The 14,443-nt window shown below is 44.7% G+C and overlaps 1 protein-coding gene across 4 annotated transcripts in view; it reads right to left on the reverse strand.

The window, feature by feature from the left end:
• The window catches only part of Vps8 (VPS8 subunit of CORVET complex), a 223,458-nt gene that overhangs the window by 106,184 nt on the left and 102,831 nt on the right, over positions 1-14,443 (reverse strand). For all 4 annotated transcript variants that reach the window (XM_087575759.1, XM_087575760.1, NM_001427620.1 and 1 more), the window contains 3 exon segments: positions 7,894-7,965; positions 3,572-3,691; positions 2,641-2,697 (listed from right to left, as the gene is read on the reverse strand). In XM_087575759.1, coding sequence (XP_087431885.1) covers positions 2,641-2,697; positions 3,572-3,691; positions 7,894-7,965 — 249 coding nt within the window.

Raw genomic sequence — 14,443 nt, forward strand, 5'->3', positions numbered from 1 at the left:
GATCAGCAATCCAAGGCCACGGTCAGCTACACAGAGTTCAAGGCCAGCCTGGGCCACAAGGGGACATTTTAATCCAGGTATCACAGCGCACTCAGGAGGCTGAGGCAGGAGATCATAAACTCTAGGCTGGCCCGGACAGCAGAGCAAAACCTCATCTCAAAAACAAAGACAAAAACAAAAACAAGAAAAGCCAAAAATATTGGCGTTCACATCACTTTCAGGACGGTAGCTGAAGATAAACAGTGAGCATGGCAGCAATTCATTCAGCTAGGACCTCGGGCCTACGGGAGAGCTCAGAATTCCAAGAAACAGGACCCTCGTCAGGGTGCGGGGGACCTTCAGCAAGAACATTTTGTTTATCGTTTTGATGTTGAACTAAACTGATCCAAAATTTTCATTCAAGGTCCAAATTTAATCCCTTTGTAGCACTGGAATGAATGCCTGTCACATACAATAAATGCGGAACGAAGCCTCCTCGCTCGGCCGGTTTGGACTGGAATAATGGAATGAGTTAGAGCCAGTCTTACCATCTCAGCCTGACGGTCATCACCGGGGGTTTTTGTAAGCAAGTTATGCAGTATTATTAAAAATTAAACTAACGTATAACTGTGTACATTAAAAACAACGATAATGAAACTAAAAAATCATCATGTCCTATTATTAAATCTTATGTTGCCGCTCTCTCCGCCCTTGGGGCTGTTTAAGCCTGCGGCAGCTGCATCTGATGGCGAAGACAGCACGCAGGTGTGCAGCTAGGCATCTTCCTGCTCCGTGCTTAGTGACAACACATCAGAAGACTAAGCACGCCATCGGTGGACCTCTCAGGATCGTCGAAATGTATTTAAAACATTACTTTATGAAGGGTTATAAAAGCAAGCAAACGAAGAAAAGACAGACCCATCTGTGGACTACACAACAGATAATGTCTACTTTTGGTTCCTTGATGGCGATAGCTTGTCCATCAGGAAAGTGGAGAAAAATATTAAAAAGGCCGTTAAGCTGAAAAGTGTGAATGTCTGAGCCAGCATGCAGGTAAAGGGGCTTGGCCCAAGCCTGCCAACTTGAGTTCAATCCTGGGTCCCACATGGTGGAAGGAGAGACCTGACTCCTGAAACCTGTCCTCTGACATATGCGCCAAGGCTCATGCTCACACACAAAGTGTATCTGTTTTTATGCATTACATTGTAGCGGGAAAGGGAACAGTTTGTTACTGTCGTTATTATTCAAAAGTGTTACCTACAAGGGGAGGCAAGAGAGGGTAATGGTTAGAGCTATGTGTTGGGGGAAGTGTGGATGTGCGGGTATACAGTACTGTACATGTGTATGAAAATGTCAAGGTGAAACCCATTGTCTTGAATGCTAACTAAAAGAAAATGATGATGATGACGACGACGATGACGACGATGACGACGACAACGACGACGACGACGACGACGACGACGACGACGACGACGACGACGACGACGATGATGATGATAAAAACAACCTGTTACTTGACTGGACAAAGCAGTCACCCTACTGATGAGAGAGTGAAGTTCTGACGTGTTTTCCTTTCACCTTATTTATTTACATAAGTTTATATAAATGGCAACAATCCTATCAGAAACTATATTTGGGAAGCTAATTACTGTCTATGAGCACACTGCCGGGAAATACTAGGGAAGACTGCATAAACCAAGTCTGATGTGTGACAAGCAGTATCAGGAGTGCTGCGTCATCGGGGAAGGAAGTCGCCAAGTACTAATTTGAATTGTGACCTTGAACAATTTTTCTCAGCAATTTTCACCCTTTTAAAAACGGAGGGGGCAGCCATCTGAGTAGGCACCTTTATAACTAATATGGCTACAGGAGCTGTGGTTAATTTTCAAAGTCTGGATTTAATGTTCGGAGAGCAATCCCACCGTGATAGTTCTCCTTGTGTCAAAGAAGGCTTGCACACTAAGAGGGTGTGCACACACCATGCACACCACGATCCACCTTCACTGCTGCAGACACACAGGTGTAAACAGAAGAGCTCCCTCCCTGTTACTTGTTCAACAGGAACTCGACTGCTCGCCTTGCTCTCTACGGTGTCTGAAGCAGTCGCTGGGCCATAACAGAACAGCTAACGGGTTCGCTGCTGACAGTCTACACTCTTCATCGGAGTCTGAGTGTGCACTGCCACCAGGAAGGCCAGCTCAACAGTCACAACTGTCAACTGCTGTGACTTAATACCTTACAAAGTTTGGTATCCACTTTAAGTGGGTTGACTTAGTGCCCACGGTTTCAGTGTGAAGGCTTTTAAAGCACGGCTCAGGAAAGCGTCACGAGGGGACAGAAGTGGTGGCCAGATACTATCCCAGGACTAACTGAGGGTGTGGGGTAGCAGGTGGATTCCAGTCTCCAGAGCGGAGCCCTTCGTGCCGTAACCGTAGGATGCTGCCCAGATGAAGTATGCCAACATGGGCTCCTGTAGTTCACAAGAGCGGCTGCCTCAAGCCCTGCAGAGAAACCGTCTCAGCCAGATGGACCACACGTGAATTAAATTAAATGTTTTCTCCCTTAAAGTACCTTTGTTAGAATACCTTATCATAGCAACGGCAAAAGTAACTAAAACAGGCTTTATCCCCAATCTTTAGCACAGAGTTCTGGTGTCCATACCTGCTGTCTTTCAGAATGGCGGGAGTCATCGTCAGGGCTACAGAGGAACTCAAGGACCTGGCCAAAGGTAACAGCGATGGTTATCCTGTGTCAACGGTTCATTCCCACTCAGCTGTAACAAGCACCCACACGGACGGTGTTGTCCAGTTGATGGCCTACTGTGGGCATCAGGCTTCAAGGACGCCTATATTTAGCATGTGTCCTATTTGGATTTCTTCACTGTTGAGAAGCATAACCAGGAGCACTTCCTTTTGAGTTCCTTAATACCATGGCGAGCGGCCATGGGCTTCAGTCAGGACATTTGAATCTAAATCCTATCCTACATATTATAAGATTTCTGCTAGAAAAAAAGTTACCCTAAGCCTGGCCTTAGATGAGTTATTTAACCTTCTGGGACTTCTCTGAAAAAATGAGGCTTAATGGACTGATGGCAGAACCTGTGGAAAACTTTGTGAATCAAATGTGCAGGAGGCTTTGCTGGGTGGTGGAAGTGCTCAGTATATCACCTTATTACCCCTGGCTTCTCTACACTGAGAGTGGTTGTCACACAACCTGTGGACATGTAGGGGACGTTCTGTGACTGGGAAATGCCTGCAGGAAAGTGATTTCTAAGCAGACACAAGAATTCTCAAAGTAGCCCCTTCCCCAGGCAACCAACAGGATGTGACCATCAGAGAAAGAGAGATTCTTAAGCTGCTAAATTAAGAAGCAAGAAATTCTAAGCAACTTAGAGTAACCAAATGACTATTAATACTGATGTTGGATTTTGAGAGCCAGGCCCCCATAATGTGAAAGTCACATAACCCAGGACACATCTCTAAAACACACGTCCCTACTTAGATCCCAACGAACGCAGACCCCGGCAGTCTGCCTTGTCTACGAATGGAGAACAGAAGACGGCAGCTCCAGGTCTTACTGTAAAGTCACTTACTTGATCAAAGAGGGTTCTGTTCACAAACAAGGTATTGTCGGGCTTCGCGAGCTGCCGAGCGAGGAATGTAAAGAGGCACCCCACTTGTGACGGGGTGAAATCTGAATTCTCCACCATAACCTGGTGAGCAAAAGAAACCAGTTAGCAGTACTTTATCTGGAGGGCACACCTATGGGTGAGGAAGAAGAATGGTGCTTTGGGCTTCAAAGTCAAATGACCTGACGGTGAAGAAACCCCAGGAAGGAAGTCACAGCTGCCTTCGTGGGGTGGCTGCTTTTTGTGGAATCTGCAAATGGCTCTGGAGTTGAATGGACAACCATATACAACAGGTTTCCAATCACAGCCACTCCTCTGGTTTAACTTTGTTCTCATGCCCTAAGTCCCCATGGTATATATGGTGCTCTGATGGGGCCTTTCAGGGAGTTGTGATGGTCAGCATAGATTGTCAGCCTGACAGGATTTAGAATCACCTGGGACACAGACTTCTGGGCCTGACTGTGGAAGATTATCTTGATCATATTAATTGAGGTAGAAAACCTGCCCACCATGGGCGCCACCATTCCCTGGCTAGGATCCTGTCCTAAAAGGAGAAGACTGAGCAGCAACAGTTGGAATCATGAACTGAGAAGGAAGGTGAGTCAGATTAAACACTCAGATTACATCTTAAAACGTGTAATCAGATCACATCATTATAAAAGCACAAACACATCAAGGAAGCCCAATGTTTAAAAAAAAAAAAAACCCACAACAGAACAGCACCTTAGATTCACTGCTACAGAAGGAATCTGTGAGAAAACAAGAAAGAAACAGCTTCTAAGCCAAGCTCTGAAGTCTTAAGTGGAACCTTTGCCAAGAAAGCATCAACAGAGAGAAGCGAGAGCAAAGGCATGTGTGAGTACCGGAAGACAGGAGGAGGAGGATAAATCAGATGGCAGCTTCAGAAACCTGGGACATATGCATGACGCAGACTGTGGGATGACTAGAGGGGCTGAGCTGGAGAGTGGAGAAATGATCCTGTATTCGAGTAGGGGCTACAGGCAGACGGCGTCAGGAGGCCAGTGTGTGAGGGACTGCACGGGCTGAGGAAGGAGTCCTGACTGCGGCAGTGATGACAGCTGAAGCCCAGTGCAGAGCAGACACTCGAGGTCCCCACACATGGAAAATGTAACTGACACATTCTGCACATCATCAGTGGGTGGACAACCCTGCCCTGAACAAAAGGAAGAACGCAGACGTTTGCGGCTGAAGATTACGTGCTGTCGAGGGCTGCTGTGTTGAATCAACTGGGGGGAATTTACCACAAGAGAGGTTTGGAATCCAGCACATCCACTGTAAGACTTCTGAGTTCCGCCCTTTATCCTCCATTCAGACACATGCTTAAAGTATGAGACTTTGCCAGCTGTAAAGCAGTCCCTAGAGCCTGCCCTGACCTTCCTACTCGGGGGTCCTCCTGCTTCACAGTGATGGAGAGCACTTGTCAAGTGTACTGTCACCACTGAGTTACATCACCAAGAAGTACAGTCTTGGGCTACACTTCCAGTTCTGCGCTCCCTGTGCATCCAAGTTGCCAGCCAGCTCCTGAACACACCACACATTCTAGCCCATGACCGAAGAGCTTTCCATGGCTCCGTCTTTGCTCTGCTTGGTGTCCAAGGTCCCCTTTCTAGGATTCCAATCTCGGGGCCCACCTAATGCTTCCTTCTGCTCTGTAAGGCTCCAAACTATCTGACCTTATACACTCCTTACAGAAGCGGCTCCAGTTCACTCCTGATTCTCTTACCTACTCAGTAAATGTCTGATTCTATCCCACAGTATCTCTTTCTTCTTCAAAATATTGCAAAGGCCACGATTACAAATTTCCTGGGTATCACTTAGTCTCAAGTTGTGTTTTCTATGTGTGCGACCATACATACATAATGAGCCTGTCTACCGTGCCCTGCCATTCCACTGCTCTCAGCACTCCTGTCCAAACACACTTCCATACAAGCTGGCACTGGAAATGTTCTCCTCATTGATCTGAGGTGATAGATTGTAACAGCAGGAAAAAACAGCCCATGCCGACAGTCCCGGGGAGTCACAGAGCTCCAGTCTCTGCTTCGGGATCATCCTTCCAGACTAGAATAGATTCAATTCAAATCCCAACTGACTAATGTATAAATACTTCTTAAACACCTACAAGAGTTCAGGCACAGAGAGCACACATCCTGGGCATGCTACAACAGGGCCTTAGTGAATACAGTAAACACAGTATAACGCAATTAATAAAATTGATATAAAAATGCCACTAGTAATAAGCCTCAGCTGCTACCTTCACGAGGCTCAAGTTGAGATAGGAAAATCTGTAAACGTATCTGAGACAATGAGCAAGTGCAGACCAAGGTATCCTGAAAACACGAAGGAGCTCTAGCCAACCTAGGAACTTGTGAGAGGACACAGAAGACGTCGGCAGTCTAACGGAGAAGGGAGGGAAGAGGCTTGGCTGGCTGAAAGAACTCAAGTCAGGACGATGACACATGGGTGAAGAAATCTCTTCAATAGCTCGTGTGTGGAGGGGCAGGGGATGGCGGGAAAAGGGATCAGCAGTCAGAGACTATGAAATAAGGAGAATCTCAGATGTCACCTTACATCAGTGATGGACGTAGCATCAAAGTGGGCTAACCTAGGATACGGTTTGTTCCCCAAAGGTGTATGAGCTAGAAGTTTGGCCTCTGGGAAAACGGTGGAATTTTGGTCTAGTTGGCAGAAGCTGTGTGCCCACAGATGTCACTGGTGAGGCTAATGCTAGGCTGTCATTAAAGAGTATACCTGATCCCTATAACCTCTCTGACTTCCTGACCCTCTCTCACATTCACTGACACCGTGACGCTATCTACATTCTGACAAAGCTGAGGGGACTTTTACTGGAAGTCAGGCAGGCGAGACTACCCGATCGTGAGCTTTCGGCTGCCAATGCTGTGATAAATAAACCTCTCTCGGATATAAAGTCCCGGGGTCTGTCTTACGGGAAAACTGCACTAACATACACACAAGTATCTGTCCTTCCCTCCTAACTGATAAACACAACTTCCAATTTTCAGCTGAGCATATTGTAACCCAGAATGCTTCAGTCTCTCTTAGTAGCTTCCAAAGTATTGGATAACATGATATTATAAGCAATTTTATAGTATACAACTTCAAAGACATTTCCTTAAAGACACATGTCCTTCCGTGTCTTTGTGACACGGGCCTGCTAGCTACACAGTAACAGAGCAGCCACACTGAACCATCGGAAACCCTGTGGTAAGTGTAACAGTAACAGAGCAGGCTCAGGGCCTGGGGGTTCTGAGTCTCTCCACTGGGTCAGGTTGCCTGCCTCCTGCTTAAGAAAGAACCGTGCTGGGGGTTGGGGATTTAGCTCAGTGATAGAGTGCTTGCCTAGCAAGCGCAAGGCTCTGGGTTCGGTCCCCAGCTCCGAAAGAAAAAAAAAAAAAAAAAAAAAGAAGAAAGAACCGTGCATTTCCACTGTAGTTAAACTACTGCCATTTTGAGTTATCTCACGGGTATAATTTAATTCTATCTGACCGAACAGAGAGCTACAGAAAAATACCAGATAGACAAAAGGCATGGTTACAAATAGGTAGACATTTGGGAATCCAGGTGGGGATCCTTTATACTGACTACCTGGATTTACCTGGTTTTATCTGAGAATTTGAAAATTCTGTTCTCAGAGTCATCACCGCTTGTCTTACGAGGCTCATGAATAGCTGAGCTGAGCTGATCTGTGCGTGCTGTGCGTGCTGTGTGTGCTGTGCGTGGTACAGAGAATGTTACAGATGCAATGTGCTTGTGCTACACATAACTAGAGGACCAGAGAATCTTCATGGGCTGAGGAAGACTGACGACTGAAACCCTCTGAAGAGCTGTGCCAACAGAAAGACCAGGGACCGTCCGTCTCTGCACACTCATAGCAGCAATGCCATGGCAGAACATGGCACTGCCACACTAACCAACCCAGCCTGGGACAGAGACTGCTGGTACAAATTCCTTCTTAGTATCTCTATTACTGCACATGACCATACTAATAGAGCAGTTATCAGACTGAGCGCCTCTCGAGACGCCGTCCGTCAGCTGTATCCCAGCCTCCAGCCTCACTCTAGACACAGTAAACGTTCTCCATCGTTAATATCTCATTCGCCTCTCGAGGAGCAAGCACCATAATATAATACTAATGCTGCCACGAACGGCTGCATTAGACGGGTTGTTTCAGATCCGACTATAAAAACTCTCAATTAGCTCGCCATACCACCAGTCAATAGAAAGACACGCACTCTTTGAACACTTACTTTCAGTAAAATATCCACAATGCGCTGCTGGTATTCTACGGCTTGCTTATCATTTTTAAAGTCCTCAAAGGTCTAAAAGAGAGAAAGAAAGAAACTTAAGTAACTGTCATTTGTTAGTTTTAGGAGGAAACAGGTGACTACATCTCCCTGTCTTTAGCGGGAAGCAACTGAATTTATTTCCTTGGATAAAATAACACCTATATGATCATTAAAGCATCTGTGAAATAAAATGACAAACGCCCATATTCTAATGTTTAAGGGATATTATCTAGTAATACTCTTCATTTCAGACATATTTTGTGGAGAAAATATGCATTTAGAATGTTATATCCACCCCCACCACTACACACACACACACACACACACACACACACACACACACACACACGTATTGGGGGGTGGTGTTGTCTATGAATGCAGGTGTCTACAGAGGCCAGAGCCCCTGGAGCTGGAGTTACAGGTGGTTGTAAACCACCTGTCATAGGTGTGAGAATTAAACTTGGGTCCTCTATAAGAGGAGACAAGCTGAGTGAGATACGCTCTTAATCATTGAGCCACCTCTCTGGCCCTCTTTCCTCTTTTTAAGACTCTATTTCATGTGTGAGTGTTTTGCCTACAGTCAGGTGTGTTTACCACATGCTTGCCTAGTACCAGTAGGGGCCAGAAAAGGACAGCAGACCTCCTGGAACCAGAGTCACAGATGGCTGTGAGCTGCCATATTGTTGCTAGGAATGGAACCCAAGGCTCTGCACCAACAGTAAGTGCTCTTAACCACTGAGCCTACTCCAGCCCCAGTTACAGCACTTAACATCTTACAACATGCCAAGACCTTAAAATTAATATATATACTGTTATTACATAACCAAAGAGTTTGAGAAAGTAAGACAATGTTGCAAAAACAAACAGCAAGGGGCTATGGGGGAGCACAGAGGTCTTTGTGTGCACAGAGAAACAACAGGGGAACCTCAAATGTCCAGCACACACGGTTGTCCTTTTAAGGGAAGGAATGTAATACCTGTTACATCCTGGGAGTGGACATGGTTTCTAGCCTGGTGAACTTTGCTCTGTTCGTGGCTGGAGACCACACCAGACCCTCCCCAAGACCATTATCATAAACTTGTTTTCCCCAATCTACAGGACCTATCTTCATGGGAAAATTTCAAGAAATTGTTATTGGTTAATGTTAGAAGGAAACAGATTACTAAATCTTCCTGCCCCCATCTCTGTTCTCAATCTTCCGAACCTATCTTTCTAAACGGTGTCACATGTATGCTACAAAGACTTTCAATGTAGTCATGTCTGATCTGTATGTAGCTTACTTTGTTCCTCAAGGGAATTTACATATGCCTTGTTGGGCAAGTAGGACTGAGTTAATTATCGCCAGGAAGGTTTTAACCAAATTGTGCTGTGCTTAAATATACCTAAAATGAATCACTTGGGGTCAGACTCTTGAAGTTTGAACCAACATCAACTACTGAACTATACTGAACCAAACTACCTTCTTGCCTCCCTTGGACCATCTCTCTGCAGGCCTGTGAAGGTCACAGAGACCCATGTAGGACCGGGAAACCTAGAACCTTGGCCTGAGGACAGAAGAGTAAGATGCCACAGGCTTAGTCACCATTCAGACTTTTACTTGGAAATATCTGAAATGCAGTTTACTGTCATATAAAACAATTTTCATGACTTCTACAACTGAGAAAAAGGGTTTTCAGAGATAGGCATTTCAAAAATAATCATGGTTTACAGCTATGCAATTTACAATATCCAGGAAATGAACCAGCTTTGATGTCCATCAACAGAAGACTGCATAAAGAAAATGTATACCACATATACAAGGCAATTTTATGCAGCCATAAAGAAAAGTAAAATTGGACATCCTTATGTGAAAGAAACAGGCCAGACACACACTTAGAAGGACAAACACTGCATGCTTTCTTCCACATGCAGAACTCATTCGTGCACTCATCTGTGTACGCATGTTCGTGCATGCGACTGTGTATTGATTTATAGATGTATGTTTGTGGGACATGGAACTAGAAAGAGGGTCACAGAGAGGTGGAAGCGATCGTCAAGGAAGTGGGACACAGAGAAGAGTCAGGATACACGTGAGGGGACTTCCTGGGCAAAGGGGAGTTAGCTGGGAGGAAGCAAACGGAGAAGGACCATGGTAAAGAAGAACAAATGAAAACAAAGTGGAATGTATGGTGGGTTCCTGCGGAAACCATGTACTTAATATGCTAACCTAAAAGTTAATTTAAACTGTGTTTTAATAAGAAAAGTAAAAACAAAGAAAAATAATTATGGTAAAACTGCTAAAAGGCCAAAAATTTAAGCCTAACTACCAGAATGAGTTGCCACATCCTCAAAACAGAGCCAAGCACAGCACTTAAAATTTGTATATTACTGCTTAATGTGTCCTGAATATAATGTGTATCAAAAATATTAGATTCTGGGGGGCAGCATGCAACAGTATTATGTGATAAAAGTGCCAACTTCACACAGAACAACACATAAGGGACAGAAACTGGGACACACCTGGGTGCTGAGTGTGAGAAAGGCCCCCACATACACCACCCCAACCTCCACCCCTAACCCTGCAAAGGAATTAAATTAACAGAGATACATGGTTGCTCTATGTTGGCAGGCTGTGAAAGGTACCCTGCTTCCTGGTTGAGATGGGTCGAATCCCTGGGGACCCTAAAAGGGACAGCAGGAGCATCCCCAGTCTCCCAGGAGATCAGGTTCCTCTCACATAGCTACAGCTCCCCCCCACCCCCACCCCGCCACACACACACACAACTCCCTATAGAGAAGTTTGAGACAGATCAGTCACGCAGGGTAATGTCCCAAGCCCCTCCTTCACAGGTGAGAACATGACCTGTGTAGGCTCAAGACAGATCAGTCATAGAAGCGAGACCACGCCCCCAAATATGTAGACAAGGTCTTCCCAAGTTCTCAGACCAAACCAATAGGAAGTACCTGCTGTTAGACACTGATCCATCCCAAAACTATATTTAAGAATCCTATTCAGAAGGATTAGAAGGATTAAAGATGTGCAGGATTAAAGATGTGCAGCAATTATTCTGTCATAAGCACTGTAACACTGCCACTTGAGGAAGAGATCCTCTCTCCTTAAGTTGCTGCCCGAAGCTCTCCTGTACCCCTCACTGGCTAGTCAGTCCCTTGCTGGTTCAGCCCAGCCTGATGTCCTGCTGCAGCAGCAGCAGCAGCAGCAGCAGCAGCAGCAGCAGCAGCAGCAGCAGCAGCGACAGAAGGCAGCAAAACTGTTTCCCCTTCCTGCCTGAGCTCTCTCCCCTTCACCTGAACCCTTGGACCTAGTCGGACCAGAGATCTCTGTGGAAAGCCCCCAGAGCAAAGCCCCACCGGTTGCTACACTCTTGACCTGGGAAATGAACTGCATATTGTCCCAGTGGATTTTTAGAAGGATCTGCATCACCATGGGCTTTCAAGTCAGTTCTACTCAAGCCAGAGGACTTGCTAGTCTTTACAAAGACCCTTTCCTCTGGTTGGCATGCCCTTCCCTTCCTATTTCTGACTGGCACATGGCAGGAGCTTTAAAAATCATTCAAGACAAACAAAGCAAAAGTAACCATTCAATTATCTAAATTATTTACACTGAAAAATAACTAGTTATCTCAACTAGTGTGCACTGCAGTCAGCTGGATGAAATGAGTTGCCAAGGAATCACAGGAAGGCTTATTAATCTGGGAAGTTCAACCACGAGATATTTTTATACTTAGATGAGTTAAATATGAGCCTGCCTGGAGATAAGAGCTGGCAAGAAAATATTTCAGTTCTATCTTCTGATTTATTAGAACATGAAAACACACACACACACACACAATCACACACACACACACACACAAACACACAAACACACGTGCGCACAGACACACACATACTTTCTCTCTCATCCCAGACTGCTTACGTGAGATGTCACTGAAGATGCAGAAGGTACCATTTGTAAAAGAAGTGCTATTCAAGTAGTATCCAAAGGCAGAGAGAATTAGTAAGTGTTCTATAAACACTGACAAAGGAAAGAGACTTTCCCTTTCCATAACCATTTCCTCTCGGAAGCATGCAGTCACTACTTTGAAACCCAAATTGAAAATATGTTTTTATTAGTCTAAGGAAATGGAGACATAGGAGTATGACTGTTATGATAGGTGGTAGACATAGGAGTGTGACTGTTAGGATACAATGTTATGACACGGTGGTAGACATAGGAGTGTGACTGTTAGGATACAATGTTATGACACAGTGGTAGACATAGGAGTATGACTGTTAGGATACAATGTTATGACAAGGAGGTAGACATAGGAGTGTGACTGTTAGGATACAATGTTATGACAAGGTGGTAGACATAGGAGTGTGACTGTTAGGATACAATGTTATGACAAGGTGGTAGACAGGAGTATGACTGTTAGGATACAATGTTATGACACGGTGGTAGACATAGGAGTGTGACTGTTAGGATACAATATTTTGACACGGTGGTAGACATAGGAGTGTGACTGTTAGGATACAATGTTATGACACAGTGGTAGACATAGGAGTATGACTGTTAGGATACAATGTTATGACAAGGAGGTAGACATAGGAGTGTGACTGTTAGGATACAATGTTATGACAAGGTGGTAGACATAGGAGTGTGACTGTTAGGATACAATGTTATGACACGGTGGTAGACATAGGAGTGTGACTGTTAGGATACAATGTTATGACACGGTGGTAGACATAGGAGTGTGACTGTTAGGATACAATGTTATGACACGGTGGTAGACAGGAGTATGACTGTTAGGATACAATGTTATGACACGGTGGTAGACATAGGAGTGTGACTGTTAGGATACAATGTTATGACACGGTGGTAGACATAGGAGTGTGACTGTTAGGATACAATGTTATGACAAGGTGGTAGACATAGGAGTGTGACTGTTAGGATACAATGTTATGACATGGTGGTAGACATAGGAGTGTGACTGTTAGGATACAATGTTATGACAAGGTGGTAGACATAGGAGTGTGACTGTTAGGATACAATGTTATGACAAGGTGGTAGACATAGGAGTGTGACTGTTAGGATACAATGTTATGACACGGTGGTAGACATAGGAGTGTGACTGTTAGGATACAATGTTATGACACGGTGGTAGACATAGGAGTGTGACTGTTAGGATACAATGTTATGACACGGTGGTAGACATAGGAGTGTGACTGTTAGGATACAATGTTATGACACGGTGGTAGACAGGAGTATGACTGTTAGGATACAATGTTATGACACGGTGGTAGACATAGGAGTGTGACTGTTAGGATACAATGTTATGACACGGTGGTAGACATAGGAGTGTGACTGTTAGGATACAATGTTATGACAAGGTGGTAGACATAGGAGTGTGACTGTTAGGATACAATGTTATGACATGGTGGTAGACATAGGAGTGTGACTGTTAGGATACAATGTTATGACAAGGTGGTAGACATAGGAGTGTGACTGTTAGGATACAATGTTATGACAAGGTGGTAGACATAGGAGTGTGACTGTTAGGATACAATGTTATGACACGGTGGTAGACATAGGAGTGTGACTGTTAGGATACAATGTTATGACACGGTGGTAGACATAGGAGTGTGACTGTTAGGATACAATGTTATGACACGGTGGTAGACATAGGAGTGTGACTGTTAGGATACAATGTTATGACACGGTGGTAGACAGGAGTATGACTGTTAGGATACAATGTTATGACACGGTGGTAGACATAGGAGTGTGACTGTTAGGATACAATATTATGACACGGTGGTAGACATAGGAGTGTGACTGTTAGGATACAATGTTATGACACGGTGGTAGACATAGGAGTGTGACTGTTAGGATACAATGTTATGACAAGGTGGTAGACATAGGAGTGTGACTGTTAGGATACAATGTTATGACAAGGTGGTAGACAGGAGTATGACTGTTAGGATACAATGTTATGACACGGTGGTAGACATAGGAGTGTGACTGTTAGGATACAATATTATGACACGGTGGTAGACATAGGAGTGTGACTGTTAGGATACAATGTTATGACACGGTGGTAGACATAGGAGTGTGACTGTTAGGATACAATGTTATGACAAGGTGGTAGACATAGGAGTGTGACTGTTAGGATACAATGTTATGACACGGTGGTAGACATAGGAGTGTGACTGTTAGGATACAATGTTATGACAAGGTGGTAGACATAGGAGTGTGACTGTTAGGATACAATGTTATGACAAGGAGGTAGACATAGGAGTGTGACTGTTAGGATACAATGTTATGACAAGGTGGTAGACATAGGAGTGTGACTGTTAGGATACAATGTTATGACAAGGTGGTAGACAGGAGTGTGACTGTTAGGATACAATGTTATGACACGGTGGTAGACATAGGAGTGTGACTGTTAGGATACAATGTTATGACACGGTGGTAGACATAGGAGTGTGACTGTTAGGATACAATGTTATGACACGGTGGTAGACATAGGAGTGTGAC

This window comes from Rattus norvegicus, chromosome 11 (assembly GCF_021556685.1).
Source record: "Rattus norvegicus strain SHRSP/BbbUtx chromosome 11, alternate assembly SHRSP_T2T, whole genome shotgun sequence".
NCBI classification, from domain to species: Eukaryota; Metazoa; Chordata; class Mammalia; order Rodentia; family Muridae; genus Rattus; species Rattus norvegicus.